General features: G+C 47.3%; 1 protein-coding gene across 4 annotated transcripts in view; it reads left to right on the top strand.

Annotated features, from left to right (window-relative positions):
- ANKRD27 (ankyrin repeat domain 27) overlaps positions 1 to 27,404 on the top strand; it is a 59,895-nt gene that overhangs the window by 3,374 nt on the left and 29,117 nt on the right. For 3 of the 4 annotated variants that reach the window (XM_018062261.1, XM_018062260.1, XM_018062259.1), the window contains exons 2-12: positions 7,510 to 7,641; positions 15,920 to 16,030; positions 17,918 to 18,074; positions 18,790 to 18,944; positions 19,433 to 19,492; positions 20,413 to 20,466; positions 20,568 to 20,633; positions 20,721 to 20,797; positions 21,631 to 21,752; positions 22,825 to 22,903; positions 23,533 to 23,662. In XM_018062261.1, coding sequence (XP_017917750.1) covers positions 7,540 to 7,641; positions 15,920 to 16,030; positions 17,918 to 18,074; positions 18,790 to 18,944; positions 19,433 to 19,492; positions 20,413 to 20,466; positions 20,568 to 20,633; positions 20,721 to 20,797; positions 21,631 to 21,752; positions 22,825 to 22,903; positions 23,533 to 23,662 — 1,113 coding nt within the window. In that variant the 5' untranslated portion in view covers positions 7,510 to 7,539. The other variant, XM_013971274.2, reaches the window with a different exon arrangement.

The raw sequence follows: 27,404 nt of genomic DNA, 5'->3' as shown, positions 1-27,404 counted from the left end.
ATATTCCAGCCAGCTCTGTGCTTAGCCTGCTCTGAGCACATTTGGTTTTGGCTTTTTGCCGACACTTGCAGGACCAGCCCCTCATCCTCCCCTGCATGTGGGTGGTGGATTTCCAGTTCCTGGGAGAGATAATCCCTCCCTGGGAGCTTGATCTTCCTCTAACACCTCGCTGTCATTTTGTTCAAGTAGACCAGCAGTTACTGCACATCTGCAGGGAGCCAGGCAGCCAGGCTTCAGAGTGCTTTGAGAAGCATATGGACAGGAGCGTAGACATTACAGAAGGACACAGGCGGCTGTAATACCGCACGTTACATCATCAAATTGCTTCCATTTGGTGTTAAGCAGAGATGCATAGGAAGTTTTCCCTCTCTGCCTTTTCCCTCTGAGTCACACATTAAGCCTGCTGGAGAATATTGCTCATCAGTTGGAAGATACGCCTGGTCAGGGTCTATGGTCAGGGCCTTGGCGGGGCAGGAGCAACCACAGCAGTGAGATTTCGGCAGGGAGTGCATCTCTGGAAGGTGCAGACTTTCCTGGGCTGGCTTCTGCCGAGCCAGGCTGCACACTATCATCAGATGGTCCCCGACAACACAGACTCATCCGGGCCAGCAGGACGGTTGAAGACCACAAAACCACGGGTGTGCACACCACCTCCTAAAATGCCCAGCACTGGTCTGAGGCCTCGCTTGACTCTCCTTTCCAAAATAACCTGAAATAATTCATGTGCAAAGGGTATTTGGTACCTCTGACTAACTTCACTGGATTTTCTGTAAATCTTTTCATCATTTGCACTTAAGAAAGGGTAGAATTTTGTGTGTGTGTTTTTTTAAGGAGTTTTATATGAGGTTTCAAACCTCTTTCCCTCACATGTGATTTTAAAATATAAAACCAATTCTTGCAAGTAAACTTGTCAGATTATTTTAAAGCACATACCCCTGTATAAGAATTAAGCTCTGGCACTAAGCATTATTACATAGTAGTATTTTTATTTATTTATTTGGCTGTGCCAAGTCTAAGTTGTGGCATACGGGATCTTCTGTCTTTGTTGTGGCATGCAGGAGTTTTTAGTTGTGTTGTGTGGGAGCTATTAATAGTTCCCTGACCAGGGATCTAACCTGGGCCCCCTGCATTGAGAGTGCAGAGCCTTAGCCACCAGACTGCCAGGGAAGTCTCTGATTATTACATATTTTTAACACTGGGACAGAAAGGTCAAGGACAGAGCTGGACAGAGCTCTCTGTGTCCCTGCTGCTGGACAGGATTCAGTCATTGGCAACCAGGAGACTGATGTCCAAGAGCAGGCATATGACTTGGACTGAAAAACAGCTAGCTCCATCCTGTTCACCAGCAGTGGGTGCTGAGAGTCTTTTGTGTTTTCAGTCCATCCATTTGAACCCAGAATTTTGGTGTGACATTCAGGGCCCTTCCCTTCCCTTGCTGCCCCTCTCTGACCTGCCCTGTCTGGATTCTTATTATTTCTCAGAGCTCATTTTCACAGCTAGTCAAGCAGAGTTTATCCCTGAGTTTATTCCTGTGCTCCCCAGGAACATGTTCCTGCCTCCTGATGGCTTTGGCCCCTCCGTAGTCCCTGCCAAGGATGCCTCCCACACGCCCCAGCCCAGCCCAATCCCCGGTACTCCTTTCTCCTTACCTTTCCTGGCACTGTCCTGTCTCTAAGTCTTCTTGCTTCCCAGTGAGGTGGTTCGTCCTCCGTCAGAGCCCACGCTTGTCAGGTCTGTCTCCTAGGCGCGGCTGTTGGTGCTCTGCCAGCATCCTGTCTGGATGTCGGGATGTCAGTGTCCCTTCTCAGTTTTATTCTGACCTTGTCTCATCCTGTTTCTCATGGGGTTTATATCTAAGGCACCTTTACTTTTGTGCTCCGCCGTGTAGAACCAGCTGTGTCCGGAACCAGCACAGAACTTTGTTTTCTTGTGACTGTGCCCCAGCCAAATTACATTATCCAGTTGTCCTGGTAGAGACTCATAAAAGGATTATTGGGGCTCCAGTAATGGTTGCCTTCAATGATTCAAATACCTAAATGGTTGCAGAGCTGGTGCCTGCGAAGGGATTATATGTAGCCATTTTCATGCTAGGCTCTTCTCCCTAAGAGGATTTGCAGGGAGCTCAGGGGACTTCTTCAGGCAGTCCTCAGGAGGGCCTGCAGCCAAGACAGCCCAGGCTGGACCAGACCGAGGGGACCTGATGCGGAGCCTGTTTGGCTGTCTGTCACGGGGACTTCTATAAGGGAAATGCATTGTGGAGTCTGTGCCTCCGTGGCTTGTGTGCTATAACCCCTAGGCATAACTATTTTTACATGATGAATGCAGTGGTCAAAGGGATGAGTGTTAGAATAAGTTCTGACATCCCTCTAACCTCGAGTTGGACAACTGACCCTCAGTTTCTTCATCTGCGACATGGGGCAAATGATACTGTGGTTATTGTGAGCATTAGTTGTATTTAGTTACCTATAGTTATTGTGAGCATTCAAATGGGATGAGAATGTGTAGAAGTTATCACAGTGTCTAGACCAAGGATGCTTTCAAATAAATGGTGGCTGTTTTTAGCATTAGACTTTAGGGATAGAATTCATAATGCACTTAGGCATAGTGTTCTCGTGTTTCCCCCAAAGAGGCATTTTGGAATACTGTTACATAATGAGAAAGTAATTCAGTTTTTCACTTATATTTCATTCATCTAATTGTATCAAGGATAAAATTACTTGACACCCTTTACTGTTGCTAATTTTTTCTTTTTAATGAAAAGAAGAGGCTCAAAGAACCTTTGGCAGGCAGTGGTATCTAGCCAGGTTTTAAATAATGTCAATTGGCTTTATCATTTTTAATTACAAGATTATCTGAATGGGAAGTCATGCTGGTTTTCCATTTAAAGTAGTGATAAGGGTTCTTTTAAAAATAAATTTTAAATGGGAGTAGTCTTGCCTGGCAAATCCCATGGACGGAGGAGCCTGGTAGGCTGCAGTCCATGGGGTTGCTGGGAGTTGGACACGACTGAGCGACCTCACTTTCACTTTTCCCTTTCATGCATTGGAGAAGGAAATGGCAACCCACTCCAGTGTTCTTGCCTGGAGAATCCCAGGGACGGGGGAGCCTGGTGGGCTGCCGTCTCTGGGGTCGCCAAGAAACGGACACGACTGAAGCGGCTTAGCAGCAGCAGCAGCAGATGTTTAAAGGAAAATGTCAAACATTAATAATAGAGCCGTTATGTACAACTGTGCAGGTTATATATTGCACAAGTGTCCTGCCCTGGGGGAGAAGAGCTGTTGGCCAACTAGGCTGGTGTGTAGCCTATGAGCTGCTTACTAAGCCATGTGCTCTGACACAGGGCTGTACCTACGGGGAAGATGGGGTGCCTTTTTGTAATCCTCACGAAAGCACCATGTGGGCTAACAGAAAGTGACAGTACACTGGTGTGTAGAGTGGCAAAAATAGTGACGGGAACATGTAAATGGAAATCCCATAAGACAAGTATTCATTTTCTCCATTGTTCAACCTGAGGTGGAGGCTCAGAGAGGTGAAATGACATGGCTAAAACCCTTTTCTGTGCCCATTTTTCATATTCCTGTCTCATACTTCAGTTAAAAACCTCACTGATATATGGTAAGGCGAGTAGACCAGGCGTATTAGAAGCCCCATTCACAATAGGAGCAAGTCTATACAGAATATATAAATACTGTCTTAATAGAAGTTATACATGATCTACGATCTTTTAAAAAAACTAAATCTTGGCAGCTCTGTGTCTTCATTGCTGTGCACAGGCTCTCTCGAGTTGCAGTGAGTGGGGGCTACTCTTTCATTGTGGGGCATGGGCTTCCCACTGTGGTGGCTTCTCTTGTCGCAGCGCACAGGCCCTAGAGTGTGCAGACTTCAGTACTGGTGGCACACAGGCTCGGTAGTTGCTGCTTGTGAGCTCTAGAGCACAGGCTCAGTAGCTGTGGTGCTCGGGCTTAGTTGCCCTGTGGCGTGTGGAATCCTCCTGGACCAGATATCAAATCCACATCCTCTGCAGGTGGATTCCTAACCAGTGGACCACCAGGGATGTCCATGATCTGTGATCAAATGGAGAAAATTTAATTGGCAGACATAAAAGAGGACCAAAATAGAAAGACATACCATGCTCATGGAGAATGATTCATTATTATAAAGATGTTGACTCTCTAGTCTATAAATTTAGTGGTTACAATAAAAATCCCAATAGAAATCTCATGGAATTGATAGACTGACTCTAGTTCATGTGATATTGTAAAGAATTAGGTATAACCAAACAACTTTGGAGAACAGGGAGAGAAGTCTTCCTCTGTGAGATGTCAAGGCTTATGATGAAGGCATAGTTATGCAAATTAATGTGGTCTGATCCTTTCCTGAAGTGATTGCCACTAGCTACATGTGGACTTCCCCGGTGGCTCAGACAGTAAAGCATCTGTCTACAATGCGGGAGACCTGGGTTCGATCCCTGGGTTGGGAAGATCTCCTGGAGAAGGAAATGGCAACCCACTCCAGTATTCTTGCTTGGAAAATCCCACGGATGCAGGAAGGCTACAGTCCATGGGGTTGCAAAGAGTTGGACACGACTGAGCGACATTTTTACTTTTTACATGTGGATATTAAGTATTTGAAATGAGGCTAGTATGAACTGAGCAGAATACACATCAGATTTTGAAGACTCCATAGGCATAAAAAGAATGTAAAATATGTCAACAATTTTAAAGCATTGTTCACATGTTGGAAATATATTGTGCCTATATTAAAAGTAATTTCACTTTAAAAAATATGACTACTAGAAAATTTTAAATAATATATGTAATTATGCATAATGTATATACAGTTACATTTCTCACATAAATCTGTTGGATGGCACTGGTCAAGACCACTGAAACAGAGTAAACCCCAGAAATAGGGCAAACATACATGGGAAGTCGGAATTTGACAAAGGGAGCATTATCAGCTGGTGTGAAAGGGATACAATATATAAAAGGCAATGATGGAACAGTTGGCTTATGCTGTGGACTGAATGTTTGTCTCTCACTGTTCCACACCCTCCCCGCACCCCGAACCAGCCCAAATTCATATGTTGAATCCTTAATCCTAAATGTGATGGTATTTGGAGATGGAGCTTTGAGATCTAATTGGGGTTAGGTTAGGCCATGAAGGTGGGGCCCTCATGATGGGATTAGTGGCCTTATAAAAGGCTGAAGTGACAGGGGAACTCTTTCTCTACCATGTGAGGATATAGTGAGAAGGTGGCCAACCCATACAATCCAAGACGTGGACCCTCACCAAGAACCAGATCTACTATACTAGCACCTTGATTTTTGACCCGCAGCCTCCAGAACTGTGAGGAATAAAATGTTTGTTCTTTAAGCCCCCTCAGTCTATTGTATTTTGTTATAAGACCCTGACCAAACTGAGATTACCTTCAGAAAAAAATTAGATGCCCAATTTATAGCATATATAAAAGTAAAGATGAAATCCAGAAAATGAAAACCTTTAAGAGTCTTGGAAATTACAGGGACTATTTTTGTGGCCTTGGAGTTGGAAAGGATGTGGTTTCAGGTAGCCTTTGCTGCATAACCAGCCGGCCCCCAGATTCGTGACTTACAACTGCTACAGTTTATTGTTCCTTACACTTCTGTGGGCCGGCAAGGTGGGTCTTCGCTAGTCTCACCGGGGCTCACTTGTGTGGTTGCACCCAGCCAGTGGGCCAGCTATGCTCACACGTCTCTCTCCCTCCATGGGCTTCCATCCCATGGGCTTCTCTATTGCATGGTGATCACGTGGTGCCAAATGAATGAAAGTGAAACCTGCAAGGTCTCTTGAGGCTGACACTCAGAATCACAGAACATCAATTCTCTGTGTGTGGCTGGCTAAAGCAAACCACAGGGATGGCTCAAATTTGAGAGATGGGGAAATAGACTCCACCTTCTCATAGGGGGAATGGTGAAATTTACAAGGGGGCATGCCAAGATGATAAGATTCCCTTACCTCCCAAGACCACTGACCAGTAAGGCAAAGATGGACAAGTTCAACTACATTAAAAAATCAAACACTTTTATTTCTGAAAACACTCATTTGGAAAAATGAAGAGACAAGTCACAGATCAGGAGAAGATATTTGCAACATCTTTTAGTGTCCAGATGTCGAGAGAGCTACCAATTGTAAAGAAAAGGGCAAACAACCCATTAGAAGAGTGGCCAAAAAACATGGTGATTTATAGCATGTAAAGAAGTGATAATCAACTTCATTAAAGAAATGAAAATTAGAAACAGCAAAATAGCTATTTTATACCCAGACTGGCATAAATGAGCTGGCCTGCCAACTCCAAGAAGCACTGGCTAGGGTGTGATAGGAGGAAGGGGAGTGCTCACGGACTTTGCAGGGAGGTCGCAAGCGGTCCAATGTTGTCAGCGCGTGCTGAGGGTGTAGGCGTAGGCAGTGCCTCGCCTAGTGACATTCCTGGAACACATGAGAGTGTAAGAGTGTTTGTGTCAGCATTATTTGTAACGCTGAAAGTGTGGAACCAACGTTAAGTGTAGGATATTAGATGAATTGTGTCATGTCCACTTCATACAGTACAGCAGAAATTAGTAAATTAATAGGAGCTGTATGGATCAGCGCTGACAGAACTTGGAAGCATAATGTTGATGGAAAAGATGGAAAAGTATGTGCTCCAGACTACTTACAGTGTGATACCATTTATGTAGATTTTGAAGCCCATAAAGCGAGATTTTATATCATTTATGAATACATGAGTTTTAAAGGAGTAGAAATGTCAGCAAGAAGGATATAGAAACAGCTTTAAGATAGTGGTTGTCTCTGAATAGGGAGGAGAGAATGGGAGGGAGGGGGCAGATAGGGGAACCAGTCTACTCTGATATACTTTATTTCTGAAAAGGAAATCTGAGGCAAATATGGCAATGTGGTAAGATTTGGTAATCCTGGTGGTGGCGGTGGTTTAGTCGCTAAGTCATGTCTGACCCTTGTGACCCCATGGGCTGTAGCCCACCAGGCTCCTCTGTCAGTGGGATTCTCCAGGTAAGAATGCTGGAGTGGGCTGCCATTTCCTCCTCCAGGGGATCTTCCCAGTCCAGGAATCAGACCCTGGTCTCCTGCATTGCAGGCGGATTCTTTACCGACTGATCTATCTTGAGTGGTAGGTTAGCGATATTACTCTACTTTTCTGGTATGGTTAAAATATTTCATTAAAAGCCTGCATATCTTTAAAATATCATAATTTGGGTCATGTAGGATGTTCTAAAAATAGCCGTTGTTACTTTTGTAATGACTTGATGCTAACAAGATTTTCTGAACCTGATTTATACGTTTAACCAGTAAGAAAAGTCATCTTGGAACTTGTGGGTTCTCTTTGATTTTTCCTGACAGTGTGTCAGGTCTGGAGAGAAATGCACGTCAGGGACGCTTTTTGGACACTGCTAATCAGATGTGCCACACCAGTCTGAAGGTGGTCATTTACTGCTGTTTCCTCTCTCGTCCCAGGAGACTCGCTCTGCCCCACCTGAAGTCCATATGGCTCTGTATGATGAGGACCTCCTGAAAAATCCCTTCTACCTGGCTCTTCAAAAGTGGCGTCCTGACTTGTGCAACAAGGTGGCCCAAGCTCATGGCATTGTAAGTGCATCGATCCCGAGGGTGGTCCTTCTCTGCTGGGCAAAATACGGTAGACTTCAGTTAAATTTAGCAGGAGTCAGGTATAGAACTCAGCGCAGCAAGCCCCAGACCATGCTCGGCATGTGGACGAGCAGAGAGGAACTGCCCTGAGCAGCTTCCTCTATGCAGCCTCCTGAGACTGCTCCAGCCCGGGCGTAATCTTTTCTCTGAACTCTCAGCCCCCATTATCACTGGTCTCATGGTAGTCACCTCTGTTTCTCCTGTTTCCATGCTGACCAGGAGGGCTTCTCCAGGGCAGAAACCATATCCTTCCTTGTCTGTGAGACAGGTGCTCACTCCCGCAGAGTAGGGGAGCGTGTGAATGTACGGGTATGTCACCTTCAAAGGCATTTCCTGAAGAGGAGGAGCCGAGAGAACTTTCGTAGTAGAGACCACAACCTCAGTGGTCTCTGAGAAGCCTACAGGGGCAGCCAGGTGACAGGAGCCAGAGAAGAGAGAAACCGTGGTCTGCTGGCGGGGTGTCTGCTGCCTGGAGGGAGGAAGGGCCCGCACTGCAGGCCTTTCTTCTTTCCGAGGTTGCTGAACTTGGCTGACATCTTACTTACCCACCATGGGATACAGAGAGTTAGCTGGGCGCCTTTGTGCCACTTGCCTATGGCAGGGCCTCTTTTTTTTTTTTTTCAAAATAATTTGTGTTTATCTATTTATTTTTGGCTGCGCTGGGTCTTTGCTGCCGCGAGGGCTTTTCTCTCGTTGCAGCGAGTGGGGGCTGCTGTTGCGGTGCTCGGGCATCGCATGGCGGGGGCTTCTCCTGTTGCACAGCACAGGCGCTAGGGCACGCGGGCTTCAGTACTTGCTGCACGTGGGCCTCTTCCCTTCCTGCTTGTCCTCTTTTCTTCTCATACTTTTGTTCCTGCTTCTCTTACCCAGAGATGGGGTCTTAGGTGAGTCGGGTGGCCGAGGGTTTGAACCAAAGGAGAAATGAGTTAGCTCAGGTTTCTCTGCAGCCTTAGAACTGACTTTCCCATGCTTAGCCCACCCCTCTGCCATCAGAAGCCTGGTTTGTTTTTTTTTTTTTTTTAAACCCCAAGTCCCTTCTGGTTTTTATGATTGGTTTTGTGATTAATATCTCTTTCCCAGAATTTTTTTTTACTTTGGATTTTAGAAGTCATAAACTTCATTATTTTAAAAAAAAAAAGTTAAGAGAATATAGTTATTTCCAAAGAAGAAAATAAAAATCTCATAAAGCTCACCACAGGTGTTCCCTGTCATCCGTTCATTTCCCAGCACCTTAAATGCTGCTATGTGTAAGACATTAGGTTTGATGTGGGAGATTCAGCCAAAAATATGAGCAGCCATCATGATCTTTACCCTTATGGATCTCTACCCGAAATTCTAGTGGGACAGACGGTTGCACTGTGGGTTAATATTTAACTAATTATGGTTAAGTGTCACAGAGAAAAGGCCCAGACATCATGTTACCTGAGAGGGCCTGACCCAACTGGGGAAATATTTCCTTCCCATCTTTGTTCTATGGTATTTTAAAAAGAAATACTGTCTAGATAAGAGTGTATTATCACAGGTAACTTTCTCTTTTTAAAAGCGCCGTACTGCAGACTGCTGTTAATCTCTCAGGAAGCCTGAGATGGGGGACCTGTCTCGCTCGTCACTGTCACCCAGACTCCCTGTCACCCAGGAGGTGCTTTTGCAGCTGCCAGCTCAAAATCCCACTCAAGCTCACTTTAGCAAAAGGGGAATTTGGAATAAGAACTTTAGCATCTCGGTCACCGTCGTCTCCGGTACATCGAGGAATAGGACATGCTGCTTCTTCTTTTTAATTTTGTTTTTTAGGCTGCGAGGTGTGCATGTGAGATCTTAGTTCCTTGGCCAGGGATCAAATTCATGTCCCCTGCATTGGGAACATGGAGTCTCAACCACTGGCCCACCAGGAAAGTCCCGGGAGATACTTCTTAAGCTGCCATCCCGAGATCCCAAGGGTGCCCTAGGCTTCTTACTCCAGCTCCGCTGAGATCCACAAGGGCCTGTGTGGGGCCCACATTCAGTAGACTTGAGACTCAGCTCCTCAGGAAAGGGCAACTGTGAGAAAGAGCCGGCTGCTGCTGTCCTGTTCAGCCAGGCCAGGTGTTGATAACCAGCTCCTGCCACCTGTTGGCCATGTGATGGAGTCCCGGCTCATCTAACCTGTCCTATTGCTCTTTCTGGGTCTGTTGGTTGAGTGTAAAAAGTAGAATATCCCAATGACCTCTAGAAGAGCACTCATCCTTTCTGCCATCTCTGAGGGACCCACATGGCCTCAGCAGGTGAATGCTATGTTTCCTTCCATGGGCTTGGCCACTGGGCTGAGTTTGTGCTAAGTCACGTTAGTCCTGTCCAACTCTTTGCTGCCCTGTGGACTGTAGCCTGCCAGGCTCCTCTGTTCATGGGACTCTCCAGGCAAGAACACTGGAGTGGGTTGCTATGCCCTCCTCCAGGGCATCTTCCTGACCCAGGAATCGAACCCACATCCCTTAAGTCTCCTGCATTGGCAGGTGAGTTCTTTACCACTCGCACCCGACCTGGGAAGCCTGGACTGAGTTTGGTGGCCCCTGAATCTGCCCTGGGGATTAGGGTCCTTTACTGGGCTCTAAAAATGTGAAGTCACCACTTTTTATTTACTTTTTTATTTGGCTACATTGGGTGTTCTCCATAGCATATGGGGTCTTAGTTCCCTAACCAGGGATCAAACCCATGTCTCCTGCATTGCAAGGTGGACTCTTAACCGCTGGCCCTCAGGAAAGTCCTGAAGTCACCACTTTTGAACATGTGTCTCCCCAGGGTTAAATGCCCTTTACCTCCCCTTCTGCAAATGGAGCCAGCAGGCCCCCTCACACGACAGCTGAGGGTGCAGGCTGGCTGTTCCCCTCACCTGTCCCAGCCCCTCCTCAAGTTTGACTTCATTCCCGAACCTTCCTTTGATGGGGCTGCCCCGTGTCCAGGAACGGACCCCCTGCCACCATTTGCTCTTTGACTGGACAGTGGAACCCCATCTCCTAAAGTTCCTTCCCATTCTGATTCCAGAGACTTGTGACGCCCACACACTCTCTCACAGTCACCTTGTTCTTGTAACTGTCCAGTTGTTATGCGATGAGTTTTCTTCAGAGCAGCTGCGTAGACCTCGTGCACCCCGGGGCTGTTGTTCTTGGGGCATTGAGCAAAAGTTCTCCAGATTTCCCTGGTGGCCCGGGTGGGTGGGTCCATTTGCCTGTAGGAAAAACAACAATGGCGAAAGGAGATGATATGTGGTCCTTTGATCATGGCCCTATAATTATGGGTCTAATTATGGGGTATGCAGACTTCTGAGGGCTCACCTGGGAACCTAGCATCGTGACTTCTAAGTTCCAGGGAACTGACTTTCAAGAACATGCTTATACAGCCCAGCTAAGGGCGCTGAAGTTCATATTCCAGTTCTTGGAATTTGCTTAGTAGAACTTCATCTGACAAACACCGAGTATCTCCTGTACTCTCAGACACCACACTGGGTTTGCAGGGTTACATGGAGGAATGGGGGACACGACATGCCTTCAGGGATTTCCACAAACAGGTCATATGTAGGCCAGAGGGTTGAGTATTAGGACAGAAGTCGTCATGTGCTCCTGTGGAGTAGCTGACCAGGCAGGGGGAAGTCAGGAGGGTACCCTGGAGTGAAAGTGAAAGTGAAGTCGTTCAGTCATTTCTAACTCTTTGTGACCCCATGGACTGTAGCCTACCAGGCTCCTCTGTCCATGGGATTTTCCAGGCAAGAGTACTGGAGTGGGTTGCCATTTCTGTTTCCAGGGGATCTTCCCAACCCAGGGATGAAACCCGGGTCTCCCACATTGTAGACAGACGCTTTACCGTCTGACCCACCAGGGAAGCCCTACCTGAGTAGGTATGACTAATGCTAATTCTTGCTTTTATGCTTTCTTTTCTTTAATGACTATTATTTTTTAAAAAAATTCTTTACAAAGGGGTTATAATAAAAAGTTTTATCATTAAGCTCTGAACTGAGTCCCTAACTCATGGTCTTCTCGGCAACTCTGAGCTTTGCGTCTTCTATACCAGCTGCTACAGCTCCACAACCTCTGTTCCAGAAATAGTCTGAACCTCCCTGCTGTGAGGGCCCTTGACACCTGTGCCTGCCTCCCGTGGGCGGCTTCATAGCCACCCACCGCTGATGCTTCTCACACCTGTCTCAGCAGGAACCTGGTGGATGCATGGAGCCACAGAGAGCCAGCCGCTGGCTTCTGCTTGCATTGAAATGTACCAGGCAGCCTTGCCTGCCTGAAAACTTTGGGAGAGTCCTTGACATTGGAGGCTTCCCTGTTCACTCAGCAAGCACTGATTGGTATCTACGGTATGGTGAGCCATGGGCTTGGTGAGGGGGATTCGGTGCCTCGGGAGCTGGTCACGCTTATCTAAGGAGGCAGAGAAGGTGTGTGTACATAGTGAGGATGCGTAGAGGATGTGGTCACAGTGGTGGTGGGGTGAGCGGTGTGTATCTCTGAAGCACCTCGGAAGCTCCTGGCTGCTCAGAGGCCCCGCCTCGTATGGGACTGTGTGACGCCTGCATCCACTGAGCTGGAGCGGGGCAATCCCTTGGCCTGCCTTTGGCCACCTAAATCCCTTAGGCCTGGGTCATGCTGTCCTCTTGCCTGGGGCCAACCCTCTCATCTCCAAGATCTTCTTTTTGTGTTCAGGTTGCAGTGAGGCCATCTAGGAGCCTTGAGGCTGTTTCTTGATTCTCATACCGGAGGGCCTTTTGTTTTTTTAAGCTGCACTTTTGTTAACATTTTAAAATTATTTTGATTGTCTCCCCTTTTGCTCTCTCTCTTCATCTGGTACCACCAAGCTCATCTCAGGGCCTTTGCACATGCTTTCTTCTGACAGAAGCGTTCTTCCCTGGACTTGCTTGGTGGTGCAGTGTGAAGACTCTGAGCTTCCACTGCAGGTGACCTGGGTGTGATCCCTGGTCTGGGAACTAGGATCCTGCACGCTGTGTAGCGTGCCCCCTCCAGAAGAAGTTCTTCCCTTAGATCTTGGTGGGTCCTTCTCTCTCTCTATTCCTTGCTCAAATGAGGCTTTCTCAGAGAGCCCTCCCCCTCAACAACTTGACCTGAGTTAGCTAACCTTTGCCCCACTCCAGGCATTCTCTGGCTTGATGCCCTGCTTTATTGTCTGCGTAAAGCTTACTGATATATGGAATCTGTTATATTGTTAGAAAAAATCTGTAGAATACAGAATACAGAACCCCCACTTAGAATATAATGTCCATGAGGACAATTCACCATATCTCCAACAGTGCCCAGTGTCATGAATATTGAATGGAGAAAAAAACCAGGAAAACCAAACTCAAATTTTAATACTTACTTGAATAAAGTTGGCTACCTGAAAATTAAAAAAAAAAAAAAGTTATTGTGTTTAATTTCAAACACGAACAGGTGAAAAGAATCCTACCATGTGCCCCTGCTCCTATCTCTCAGCTTCCACAGCGCTGGGCTCAGATGCCAGCACTTCTCACTTTGAGCCCTGCTGCCCTCTCCCCTCGGCCAGAGGATCATTTGGAAACAAATTCCAGAAAATTATATAAGGTAGTCATACTGGTACCCCACTCCAGTACTCTTGCCTGGAGAATCCCATGTACGGAGGAGCCTGGAAGGCTGCGGTCCATGGGGTCGCAAACAGTTGGATACGACTGGGCGACTTCACTTTGACTTTTCACTTTCATGCGTCGGAGGAGGAAATGGCAACTCACTCCAGTGTTCTTGCCTGCAGAATCCCAGGTGGGTCGCACAGAGTCGGACACGACTGAAGTGACTTAGTAGCAGCAGCAGTCATATGATTTCATCTGTAAATCTTTAGGAATGTAGTTTTAAGTGATACGGACTTAAAAAAACCCACAACCTCATGCCGTTATCATAGCTCAAAAGTTCCTCAGTGACTCTTCAGTGTTGTCGTTCACTGTGCAAATCTCCCACATCATGTCATAATTTTTTGTTTGTTTTCCAGTTGGTTTGTTTAAATCAGAATCCACAGGAGATCCACACATTATTCTAAATTTGATAGGCCTTTGTTTTTTTCAGCTGAAGTTATAGTTCAGTTCAGTTCAGTCGCTCAGTCGTGTCCGACTCGTTGTGACCCCATGAATCGCAGCAGGCCAGGCCTCCCTATCCATCACCAACTCCCGGAGTTCACTCAGCCTCACAGCCATCGAGTCGGTGATGCCATCCAGCCATCTCATCGTCCTCGGTCATCCCCTTCTCCTCCTGCCCTCAACCTTTCCCAGCATTGGGGTCTTTCCAAATGAGTCAGCTCTGCGTTATAGCTGACTTCCAGTATCGTGTGAGTTTCGGGTATGCAGCAGTGACGCAGTGGTCTAGTTCTTTTTCAGATTCTTCCTCATTACAGGTTATTACAGGGTACTGAAGATAGTTCCTTGGGCTGTACAGTAGATCTTTGCTGCTGGGTATGCCTTTTAAGTCATTCTGTTTTCTCCTAATGTTATTGAGCTAAACTTTTAGAATAATTAAACTGTACCTACTTAGTGTGTAAAGTTGATCCATATGGACCCATCTACAGGCTTGTGAGGCCATCACCGCAGTCATAAGTGTCGTCTTACTGTGTTTTTAATTTAAAAAACTCAATTCAAGTAATAACTCTTGGTGCTTTTTCAGCTGCACTGGGTTTCTGTTGCAGTGCACACGCTTTCCCTAGGTGTAGTTTGCAAGAGCAGGGGCTCTGGAGCACGCAGGCTCATTAGTTGTGGCACGAGAGGGCTTAGTTGCCCCATGGCATGTGGAGCTTTAGTTCCCTGACCAGGGATTGAACCCACGTCCCCTGCATCGGTAAGGCAGATTCTTAACCATTAGACCACCAGAGAAGTCCCTTACGTTTCTTTTTAGCTATATCCCTTTCTTTCCTCATTTTCCTTCTTTCCTTGAAATTCATGTATCCAGGTCAGTTATCCTGTAGGCTTTCCTACCTTCTGGCTTTTGCCAGTTGCAGTCCTGTGTTGGTGTTTACCAAAGTCCTCTGGTCTCTGTATTTCCTGAGCTTGGTAGCTAAGTCTAGCTCTGGGTCTGATTCAGTCTTGATTTTTTGCGGAGGGGCAAGGCCACTTCATACACAGTGGGATCTTTGATCAGCGAGGGCCTCCCTTTCCTGCTCTGAGGACTTGGTGTGCCCCTGTCCCTCGTGGGGATAGAGGCTGTGCTGCTCTTTCTGACCTACTAGGGAAGCTCCTGATGACAGCTGCTCTCAGAGGCCCCAGAGTTTCATGATGTCTTTGCAGAGGGAACTCCAGCAGGGACTGGGTGGTGTTCCCAGCACTGGCCTCCAGGAGGCCTCAGGACAGGGCAGTGATGGGTGTGGGAGGCAGGAGTTTAAGGCACATCTCTCCCACTTTCTCTGTACCCTAGGACAAGTTGCTGAACTCCCTTGAGCCTTAGATTCCTTGTCTGTACAATGGGGCCAGTGCAGAAGCCCCTTGCCTTGTTCCAGCTGCTTCAGGAGCTGGGGCCCTGGTCAGGGGCCCACCTGGTCAACCACCTTGGTCATCTCCTTCCAGGTGCACTTGAGAGCCTCCTCTTAAATGAGTCCCCGGGCCACGCACAGATCCTTGTGGATGCCAGGGCGCCTTCCTTCGCTGGGCCGAGCAGGGAGGCTGGTATCAGGTCAACGTGGTGGCCACGGGGGGACCAAAATTCGCGTTTCAGGTTGAACCTGCTCCAAAGACAGAGTCTGGTACCCGAAATATCCCTGGTGGAGGTGGCAGCCTGAGCTAGGAGACTGTATTTCTGTGGCTGGGACAACCAACTGTGGTCACAATTGGGCTTAAAAAAAGCATAGAAAAAAGGTGGGAAGGAAACTGTCTTCAGTGGGCCATGGATTACGTGTCATCTTTTAGTTTCACTTTTCTGTACCCTGCAAACCTTTCTTCACTGTTTCTGAGCCTGCTGAGGGCAAAGCAGGCACCTGGGGTAGCTGTGGGGAGGGGCCCAGCGGGGTGGGACCCGAGATCCTGGATGGATGAGACGTGTCCCACTCCCTCGCCAGGGTGGGCCTTGGCTTCCATCACGGCAACAAGAGATTAGCTGCTGCTGCTTTGACAAGTAGCCCCGGGGGTTGTCTGCCTGCAGGTCCCCACTGCAGTTCCAGCTGGAGCATCTTTGGATACATCCTGTTCTGCTGAAGTTGTAAACAACACATCTGTTTAGTATTCACCTTAATCTTTTTTTTCCAGGTGTTAGTACCCTGCAAAGGAAGCCTGTCAACCAGAATTCAGTCTTCTTGTCATTTTGAGTCCTATATTTTGATTCCAGTGGAAGAACACTTTCAGACCTTAGATGGAAAGGTATTCTTTCATTTCCTATGGGTCACCTAGGACCACTCACTCAGCATCTGAGAGTTGGGGAAGGGGGGGGAAATCCTGCTGCTCACCCTCTCTTGTCCGTGTTACCTGGTGGCTTTGACACCACAACATCCCTGCTGCCTTTGAGTGAAGAGGAGCTGGCCGTGGAGAGCAGGGTCCTGGCTGTGGCCTGGAGTTGGAGGTGGTGCTGGTTACATCTCCCTTAGCCCATGGAGCTTCTGCCAGGGAACTGGGGAGTTGCTGGGATACCTCCTCAGAGAGGCCCTGTCAGAGCAAGCTGTTTATCCCTGTGCCCTTGGGATCAGAGATGAATTTCTAATTTTTTAAGAAACCTATAGGATGAGATGGTCAGATGGCATCACCGACTCAATGGACATGAGTTTGAACAAACTCCAGGAGATAGTGAAGGACAGGGAAGCCTGGTGAGCTGCAGTTCATGGGGTCGCAGAGTCGGACACGACTTAGGGACTGAACAACAACAATGACATAGGAAGTTTTAACCTATAGAAAGTTCTAGTAATGCACAGAGAGCATTCACATAGCTTTCTCTCCAGACTGGTCAGCTGTTTGCATTTTGGCCACATCTGTTTCATCTCCCCACCCCCATCTATCTATCCATCTGTTAACACACACACATATTGTTACTTTTTTCTGAACCTTTTTCAGAAAAGAGTTGCAGACACTGTGTCCTTTGGCTTCAAAACAAAGTGTATCTCTTATGTAATGCAGCACAGTGATCATACTCAGAAGATTTCACATTGGCAGAATACTCTTCTCCAACATACTGTCCTTAAATAAACTGTGCTAATTGTAATACCCTTTTAGAGCGAAAAAAGATCTTTTTTTAAGATCCAGGCTCATGTCTGGGATCATGCAGCATATTCAGTTTTTGTCTTTTTAGTTTCTTTCTTTTGGAACAGTTCTCGGTCTGTCTTTAATGACATTGACATTTTTGTCTTCCTTTGTAAACTCTCCCTCAGTGTGGGTTTCTTTGATGTTTGCCTTGGTTAGATCACAGTTAAGCATTTTCAGTTAGAATGCCTACTGGCGGGTGTTTTATCTCAGTACTTTGGGTCAGGAGGTATGTGACATCTGTCTGTCTCATGGTTGATGTTAACTTTGGGGTAGGCATTTTCTTGTGTGTGTGTGTGTTTTTTTAAGTGGAAGCAGATAGTTTCTGAGAGGGGTAAGTTCCGTCCCTGGTCAGGAATGGCTGTGGTCCCCAGCCTCCCCATAGTCAGCAGTGGGGGCCCACACTGGTTTAGCCAGGGCTTTTGGGTGCTTGGGGTGGGACAGGAGCTGAGTGCAGAGTGCCAGCCTGGAAGAGGGGAGTGTGCAGTCCTGTGGCCCCTGAGCAGGCTGCTGTTTTCCTGCAGGGTTCTGCTCACCACAGCTGTGCATCCGTTTACTTGTTCACTTCCTGGGACCCAAATCTACCAGGAGAACAGAAGCACCAGGCTCACTGTGGCTGGTCTTCCCCGGGCACCCCAGTCACGGCCAGAGTGATGAGTCAAGGAGGGGTGCTGGGAGCATCCTCCGACCTCTCTGGGTTACAGCATCTGGGTCATTCTGATCTCTTACTCAGAGAGGAGAACCTTCTTTTTCCAGAGAATACAGGCTTTCTTCTTCTCTAGGGAACGGCTTAATGCTTTTCTGTTGTGACATATGAAATTGGTCAGGGTATTATGTAGCCACCATAACACGGTGAACAAGGAGGAAAGAAGAAGATCAAAGTATTGGTTCCCTCCTGAAAACCACACTGGGGAAGAGGTGGGTGGGCGGGCAGGGTGAAGCGCCTGATGGTGGCCAGGCTGAGAGGGGTCGGTGGTCACAGCGGCTGCTGGTGCAGTGACCTGTCTCTTGTTCTAGGATGTCTTTATCCAAGGAAACAGGATTAAACTAGGAGCTGGTTTCGCCTGTCTTCTCTCAGTGCCCATTCTTTTTGAAGAAACTTTCTACAATGAGAAAGAAGAAAGTTTCAGCATACTGTGCATAGCCCATCCTTTGGAAAAGAGAGAGAGTTCAGGTATTCTGGGAGAAAACCCCTTTCTCCTGACTGGGAGAAACCTGCTTGTCAAACTTCCTCCTGACACAGTGGTTATGAACATCTCATAAAATATTCAGGAGCCCACTAGAAACCTGCATAACTGCTTACAGGAACTCCCCCGGAACGTAGATCGGAAAGTCATCTTGAGCCAGCGTGACGTGGGTGAGGCCACGTCACGTGCGGCTACATGTGACCTCAGTGGGAGTGCCACCCCCTGGAGCTGTGCAAAACGGCGGCCCTGGCTTTGTCCCTGGGCCTCAGCTTTAGGACTCTGTCTTACGGCATTATTAGTCTCGGAGCCCCACTGCCTTGCTTCTCTGAGATCTCATTATTTTCAACAGATAATAATTCTTCGGTGCTCCAGGAAAATTGAGAGAATGATGTACCAAGTGCTGTCCAAGGTCTTATTGTCAGGAATCAGGGCTCCGTCACCAGAGCCTCCCAGGCCATGCCTGTGATCCCGGAGAATTCAGGTTTTTGTCCCAGGAAAGGGCTTCAAGAGGGCCAGGCTCCCTGGACCCCCACCTGGGCCGCTGTTGGGTGAGATCTTGAAATAAGCTTATCCCTCTCCTCCTGTGGGAGATGGTGACCCAGATGCTGGCGGAGCAGGGCCAAGGGTTGTGGGACTTCTTTTCTTCAGGAAACAGTGATGGCTTCAGCCAGCCTGACCCACTTGTCTCTTTTTTTTTTTCAGAAGAGCCTTCGACATCCTCAGATTCTTTTCCCCTGAAAACCATTGAAGATGTGAGAGAATTTTTGGGAAGACACGCGGAGAGATTTGACAGGAACATCGCCTCTTTCCAGCGAACGTTCAGAGAGTGTGAACGAAAGAGCCTCCGTCATCACATAGTCAGTAGCTGAGTCCTGCTTCGCCATGGGCATGCCCTGGCTCAGAGTGCCAGGATCACTCTGCCACTTTGCTGCCGCCTCTGTTGCCAATGTTTTCATATCTGAAGTGAGCATTTAAACGTCCAACAAAATGTTGGATTCTGTTTAAATGTTTCTTGTTACCTAAAAAAGTAATAAGCACAGTAGAAAACCTGAAAAATTACAGAGAAGTATCAGAATGAATATTGTTATCATCTGGGTTAACCCTAAAGGGAATTTTTTTTCCTACTCTTAATGCATAGACACCCAAAAAAAAATTGGAAAAAAAAAATCACATACTTAATTAAAAAAAAAAAAACACACACACTTAGTTTGATAAGCTTGCATTTGGACTTAGAGCTTTTTGCCCAGGAAATCCATTTTGTGAGATATTCTCTTGGCTCCATCCTGGGTTCAGTGTCGTGGCCTCAGATTCCGAGGATGGCCTCTCTCTGCTCTGTATTCCGCAGGACTCTGTGAACGCTCTCTACACCAAATGCCTCCAGCAGCTGCTGAGGGACTCCCACCTGGTAAGCAGCATGGCCTGCAAAAGAGAGACTTGCCAGAAAGAGAAAGACAAATACCATGCAATGTCACTTGTACGTGGAATCTGAAATATGATATGAACGAACTTATCTACGAAACAGAAACAGACTCGCAGACACAGAGGACAGATTTGTGGTTGCCAGGGAGGAGAGGGTTGGGGGAGGGATGGAGGGGGAGGATGGGGAGGAGATGGAGGGGGAGGATGGGGAGGAGATGGAGGGGGAGTCTGGGGGAGGTTGGGGGAGGCATGGAGGGGGAGGATGGGGAGGAGATGGAGGGGGAGGCTGGGGGAGGTTGGGAGAGGGATGGAGGGAGAGGTTGGGTTAGTAGTTGTAAGCTACTACATATAGAAAGGATAAGCAACAAAGTCCTACTGTATAGCACAAAGAACTACATTCCGTATTCTATGACAGACTTCCCTAGTGGTCCAGTAGCTAAGACTCCATGCTCCCAATGCAGAGGGCCTGGGTTTGATCCCTGATCAGGGAACTAGATCCCACACGCTACAGTTAAGAGTTTACGTGCCACAATTAAAGATCCCAAGTACCTCAACTAAGACCCTGCGCAGCCAAATAAATAAATACATATTAAAGAAAAATCCTTTGATGAACCATAATGAAAAAATATCATGGGAAAGAATGGTATATAATGGAAAAGAATATAGAAAAGAAAAAGAATATAGAAAAAAATCTTCTCATAATGGAAAAGAATATAGAAAAAAGAATGTGTGTGTATACATATGTATGTATGTATATGTATAACTGAATCACTTTGCTGTCCAGCAGAAATTAATACTGTAAATCAACTGTACTTCAATTAAAACAACAAAACCAAAACCAAAACAGATTTGTGCTTTGGCCCAGGCCAGTCCACGCTCTGTAACTGCCCTCTCCTTGTCCTCCAGAAGGTGCTCGCCAAGCAGGAGGCCCAGATGAACCTGATGAAGCAGGCAGTAGAGGTAAGGGGCCCGGGAAGTGAGGGGCGAGGAGGGCCAGTGCCGGGGCCTCCTATGCTGCCCACTTTCCCACACACACACTCTTGAACCTGTTGACCTCACAGATGTACGTCCAGCATGACATTTACGACCTGATATTCAAGTACGTGGGGACCATGGAGGCAGCAGAGGTAGGTTCTCCATCATCACCATGCAGAACGGAAGCCCTGTTCTAAGCCTTTTCAGACATTTGAAGCTTCGTTAAAATCTCTCGTTAGGATGCTGCCTTTAACAAAATCACGAGGAGCCTTCAAGATCTTCAGCAGAAGGATATCGGTGTGAAACCTGAGTTCAGGTAAGGGTTTACACTGCAGCGTTGGTGTCCTCGGGGGCTGGGCCACTGTGTCCCCTAGAAGCGGGCCCTCAGGAGCAATGTCGTCTCTAGTTGACGTGGTTCAGACTGTGGAGCAGGGCATTTATTTGTGACCAAAGATAAAGGCTTAAAGTTGGTAGATGGGTGTTTCAGAGCTGGCACATTCCTGCACTCAGCTGCCAGCATGCCGATGGGTGGGAGCCAGAGGAGGTGGGTCGTGCACAGCTGGTCTCTGGGTGGGCATGCAGCTCACCCAGGTGGGCCTTGCACACTGACATCTCTCGTCACCTGCTGGTCTGAGGGCCCCCTGCCTTAGGGGCACCGGCTTTTGATTTTATTTCTTTTTTTTTTGGCTGCAGCTTGAGGCTTGCAGAATTCCAGTTCCCCGATCAGGGATTGTACCCTCACCCCACCCTGCGGTGGAAGCGTGGAGTCCCATGCCCTGGACTGCCAGAAAATTCTCTGGAGCCCCTCCTTTTGAGTTGTTTCATCAGGATACAAAAATGTCTAATCTCTTGGTCTAATTTTTCTTTCCCCCTCTTTGGCCTATTTCACTCTGAAGCTAAGGATTGTTGATTCCCGCCCCCCCCCCCCCCCCCCCCCAATTTTCTGGTGCAGCTACATCACCTGACAGTGCTTGAGACCTTGAAAGCTGCTGGGTTTTACTGCTGTCTCAGATTACTTCTGAGTGTCTATTTCTGTTTGCCGTTACTTATGGTTTGCCGTGAGAAATGTAAATCTGAGGTTTGTGATTACCAAGAAGGAGGGCCTTCACGCTGTGGTCTTACATGGTCACTTCCCAAATCACTTTGCAGCTTCAATATACCTCGAGCGAAGAGGGAGCTGGCTCAGCTGAACAGGTGCACGTCCCCGCAGCAGAAGCTGGCTTGTTTGCGGAAGGTGGTGCAGCTGATCACCCAGTCTCCCAGCCAGAGAGGTGTGTGCTCAGGGCTGCAAAAGTCCAGATGCAAACATCTGTTGAGGAGCAGTGCCATCTTAAAGGGCCATAGAGATGGGCTGATGTGTAGTGGAGTATTCCCGTGTGAGCACCCCGGAGCCTGTTCTGCAGAGTGGGTGCCTAGTAATGGGGGTAGGGGGTAGGGGGGTAGGTTAGGCATCTTTAGGTAAGTAAATGCTGATGGAGAAGCAGTGGCCTCAAAAACAAGCTAAGCTGGTGATGGGTATAGGGGAGTTCAACTGTTAGGTTGTTCTAATTGTATATATATTTAAAATTTTCCATTATTAAAAGTAAAAACAGAATAAGCTATGAAAAAATTAATGAGAAGGCAAATCTTTGTGGGCCAGTAGGGATGCTTTTCGAAGTGTATTAAATAAAATGAACAGGAGTGTGTACAGTATACTTCCAGGATACTGCACAAAGCAGGTGGCTCTATACCCATATATATATATGTCTATGTACACATACAGACACAGTGGGGTGATCATAGCCTCTCTTGGAATGATACATGGGAAGCAACAGAAGTGGCTTCTGGGGAAGAAGTCTGGGTGGCACGGATGGGAGAGCCATGCATGGTCTGCTCTTTTGCACCGTTTGGAATTTTAAAATGTGTGACTGGATTACTTAAACAAAATTTCAATGAGAAATTGCCCATCAGCCCTGGACGCTGCAGTGTATAAAGTGGAAATGACCTCAGGAGGAAAGAGGCTTCTGGCAGTAATCCTGGCACACCTTCGAGTCGTATCCACCATCACCGACTTCCCTGGGCTCTTTCCCTGTCCTGGGATTGCAGGGGACAGGTAGCAAGGGGGGGAGGGGTCTGCTTAGAGCTGGCTGTTTTCTGCACATGTTCTCAGGAAGCATTCGTGTCCTCCTGGAGTCTGACATCTGTTCAGGACACTAGAAAGGAAATTGTGCGATTGGATTTCCCCCCCATGTGTCATCTTCCTGGACTGTGGTTTTGTGGGTTGGACGGTGGTGGGGGGTTGATAATGCCTGTCAGTCCATTTGTGTCCCAGGATGGCCCTGAATGTGTGTTTCCCGCTTGCAGTTAACTTGGAGACCATGTGTGCTGATGATCTGCTCTCAGTCCTGTTGTATTTGCTTGTGAAAACAGAGATCCCTAATTGGTAATATATTTTTTTTTGTTAAAATAACTTTTTTCAAAATGGCAGCACTGCACTGGGGTGGTTCTGGTGTCACTCTAGGAAGCTGAGTGCCCCGTATGAGCTAGGTCTGTCATTCCACCTGCAGGTGGGGAAACAGGCCCAGAGATCTTATGTTTCTCTCTGGAACATGTAGCTAGTCAGCAGCTGAGAGGCAAGTGAGCTCCAGTTCTGTCTGGCTCCAAAGCCCATCCTTTTCTCATAGAAACCCAAATTCACCATAGGAAAAATCAGCTTCCTAAAAATTAGCTCATTGCAGGAAAGTAACAAGTGGCTTTACTTCTTTTGCATTTTTTAAAAAAATATTTATTTTGCTATAGTGGGTCTTGGTTGCAGCATGTGGGATCTAGGTTAGTTCCCTGCCCAGCGATGGAACACTGGCTACCTCCATTGGAGCAAAGGGTCTTGGCCACTGGACTGCCAGGGAAGTCCCAATTATTTCCCTAATTGCACTTCCTCTAAATAAAGATCCCAGGGCAAGCAGCCTTAGCTCCCCAGAGCTGACCAACTTTGTGACCAAGCCAGTAGCATCATTTCTACCGAAGTGTTAATGGGGGTATATAGAAATTAAACTGTTTTCTTCTTTTTATTAGGATGGCAAACTTGAGTTACATCAAAAACTTCAGATTTAGCAGCTCAGCCAAAGATGAACTGGGATACTGCCTGACCTCGATCGAGGCTGCAATCGAATATATTCGGCAGGGAAGCCTCTCTGTTAAGCCAGTAAGAGCTCCCTCCTGTCCTGCCCTTCCTCTGTGGGTGCCGTGGTGTGTGCAGCGGGGTTCTCAGGGTGGTGTGGAGGAGGAGGATCGGAGATGCTCTCCCAAGAGAAGACTGAACACGTAGCAGCCGGTAGGCTGTGAAGGTGGCAGGTCATCCTTGGCTCTCACTTCAGTGATCTCCTGCTTCATGAATCCTGGTCATCCTCGAATGCACATGGGCAGAAGGGGGCACCAGAAGTGGTGAACTGGGGTACCCTGATCATGCTGGGCAAGAGATGAGATTAGTAACGTCTGCAGTTTTAAGGACTCAGCGACCCTATTGTCATTTCCTTGATTCGTTGATGAACTTAGACTGGCAGAGGCGATTATATTCCCACGAGAACTGTGAGAGGCTTAAGCCAAGATTGCACTGCTGATTTACTTCGCATTATACCCACCACCAAAACGTGACAGTACTCACAGAAATTGCAAAGTTGAAATCAATCGAATAGAGAGATTTCTGTATTAAAAACCCAGAGCCCCAAGGATTGAACATTCACACTCAATGTTAATGTACCCCTGATGTTGAAAGCTCCCCAAAGTAATGACAAGTTGAAACATCTGAAAAAGAACATAGGGCTGTTCAAATGGGGACACTCGGGTGCAAGCAGTTCCGTGAATTCATTCATTGTTAACACGTTTATGTATTTTCCAGTCTTTTTCTTTGCCATGTATATCTTACACAATTGAAATGATATTGTAGATAACACTGCATACTGTGTCTTTCTCCAGAAAGGATAGTTTTCTTTTTTTTCTGATTAGAAGACTAATATTTGCTTATAAGTAATATTTGATATATAAAAAGTTGCAGTGAAGACAGCAAAAGCCCCCATAAGCACATTAGCTGCGAATGACTTTTATTAACATTTTAGTAGATGTCTTTTTCTGTGCTTACACAATTATATTTTTAACCAAAATTTGAGTTTCTGCTGCACTGTTGGCACATAGCCCGACTATCCTGGTACTTGCTGAAGAATTAAGTTCTGCTCTTGTCTGGGTTTGATTTGATCACCCATACATATACATAGGAGCTTTCCAGGTGGCTTAGTGGTAAAGAATCGCCCTGCCAATGCAGGAGACACAGGTTTGATTCCTAGGTCAAGAATATCCCCTGGAGGAGAAAATGGTAACCCACTCAAGTATTCTTGCCTGGGAAATCCCATAGACAGAGGAGTCTGGTGAGCTACAGTCCATAGGGTCACAAAGAGTTGGACACGACTAAGCAGGCGTGCATGAATATAAGCACACACACACACAGGTAAAATTAGAGGCTGTGCAAGAGTTAGACATAACTGAAGCAACTTAGCATGCATGCATCTCATCTCCCGTGGGTCTTGTGCGACTCTCAAGAGAAGTTGCTTCTAATTCAGGAGAAACCATTGACATTCAGAATGTCCATGTGGTATACATGGGTGCCTCTGTATACACATGTGTCCACAGAGTCAGAAATGCCACTCACTTCCAGAGCTGGGCCGTGAGATGTCTTAGGTTGAATTGTCTGGTGTGAGGTTCCAGGAACGTTGTTCCCATGGTGCCTGCCTGGGGAGGTTTTCCATCACGGCCCTGCCCTTCTGGTCCTTTCCCTCTGATTGCTTTCCTCTCCTGGACCCACTGCCCTGCAGAGGCCTCGCCTCGTACTCCTCGATGGGGCCTTGTCACCTGGAGGGAGGCACCCGCTTCTTGAAGGTGCTCCTGTCCCCTTGCTGGCCCCTTCCTATCCTGTAGCCATCCTGCTGTCTCGCTTCCCGTGGCGTGTAGGCCGGATGGCCAGCCCTTGAAGGCCTTTGGCCAGAGAATAAAGAGGTGGTTGACCGGACACCATCGCTCAGCTTCTCACACCTGCTTTGCCTTCAGAAAATGTTCCAAGTGGGATCAGGGGAGTATGTGATGGGGGACCTCACGTGCTGGTGTGTGTTGGAAACTAGTCCTTGAACGAGTCTGTCTCTCTGAGCCTCTGTCCATTCTCCTGTCTACGCTCGGAGCATGTTGTATATTTCACCCCTGCAGGATGGTTGTGAGGAGCAAATGAGATGTATATATATTTTTAAATATTTATTTTAGTTTGGTTGGGTTGGGTCTTAGTTGTGGCATGCCGGACCTTCAGTCTTCATTGCTCTGAGTCTTAGCCACTTAACCAGCAGAGAGGTCCTTAAATGGGATATTTGAAAGTGCCTTTTCAGCTTATGAAGTGATAACTGATGCACTTCCTTGCTCTTGCAACACTCCTCATCTGGATGTCCCCGTTTCCTGATTCTCTGGTATATTCTGTATGGATCGCCCCAAGGCTGGCTGTTAACTTGGATGGGCAAGGTGGGTACACAGCCCAGTGTGCCCCTCTGGTCTGGGCTGTCAGACCAGCTGGTCCTGCCTTCCCAGGCGAAGGCTGGTCGATACCCCGGACTTGGGACAAGGTTACATCATCTTCATGGCCAGCGGTGGAGCCCGGCCCTTGGGTCTTGAGGGGATCAGACCCGAGAGCTGCCTGCCTTCGCCTGTATGGACAGAGCAGGCGTTGAGGCTTACTTGTCATGTGTGATGTCAGCGTTGGGATTTCGTCTGTGGCGTTGCCTCTGCCTCAGTGCAGCTCCATCTAGAAGTGTATGAGGTCACAGCTGCTCAGTGGTGGTATTTCCTGGGGAAAGAGCCCAAGTGTATCTCTAAACAGCAGGTGAGGTCTCTGAAAAGCATTAAGTGTTTCTAAATCAAATAATGTTTTCCTATTGACTATATATACTTTAATGTAGTTTCATGGAAATTTTCTCCCCAAGACATAATCCTTGTTGAAATGACTATAAACATTCTTTAAGTATGTTCATTAGCAAAGGCTTGAACTTTTGGAAAATAACCATTACTGGAGTGACTTTTACCTTTGTGGACAGAAAAAAACAGGGCAGAACCCAAGTAGTGTTTCCAGCCTTCTCTGCTCCAGCTCTGCAGGCTTTGGCTCACCCCTGCTTTACTGGGCTTCCAATAAATAGGGTTCACCCTTTTCCCAAATTGGTCTTAGCTGATGTGCTATCTCTTCTGGTCCTTCTTCCCTGAAGATTCGATCTTAGAAGATCTGTCTGTTTTCATCACTGGCCTGTAAACAGTCACCCCAAGTGGAGGAAAGAGCCCCAGGTTTCCCTGAGCAAGAAGGTCTTTGATGTTTCTCTGACCCTAAGCTGCTCAGCTGTAAATCACTAAATGAAACAGTCGATAGAGCTTTATGCAGCAGATACCAACGGGAGCAAAGGCGGCTGTAATACTGAGGGGTTGTTGTTTGCCAACACAACCCTGTGAGGGTGGCTGGTGTGAGGGGCCCTGATTGGTGGTGGACCCCAGAAGTGTTGGCAGCTTTATTTTTAACGGGACCACCTACGTCAGAACTTAGAGGGCCACAGAGAGCTGATCCCATTATTTTGTCAGGGTTTGGTGAGTTCTGGCAGCAGCTGGCTGGGAACAACTCTGTCCACCTTCCGCCAGCATTCTTTCCAAGGAAGTTCATTTGTCACCAGAAAATGTAGTCACAGGTGCTTAAGTGAGCATTGAGTGTCTCTCTAGAAATGACTTCATAAAGTAAGAATATTTGTTTGGATTTTTGTATCTAGGTGAAAATTAATCTGCACGATGAAGTTTATTCATTGGGGTGGACCCAGGGGTTTGTTGGAATTTGGGCCAAGGGGCCGTGTTGTCTGATGTTTCAATATGTTTGTTCAAGAAGC

The sequence above is a fragment of the Capra hircus genome, chromosome 18 (assembly GCF_001704415.2).
Source record: "Capra hircus breed San Clemente chromosome 18, ASM170441v1, whole genome shotgun sequence".
NCBI classification, from domain to species: domain Eukaryota; kingdom Metazoa; phylum Chordata; class Mammalia; order Artiodactyla; family Bovidae; genus Capra; species Capra hircus.
Note: the sequence above shows the minus strand (reverse complement) of the source record. Positions and strands in the feature narration are given on the sequence as shown.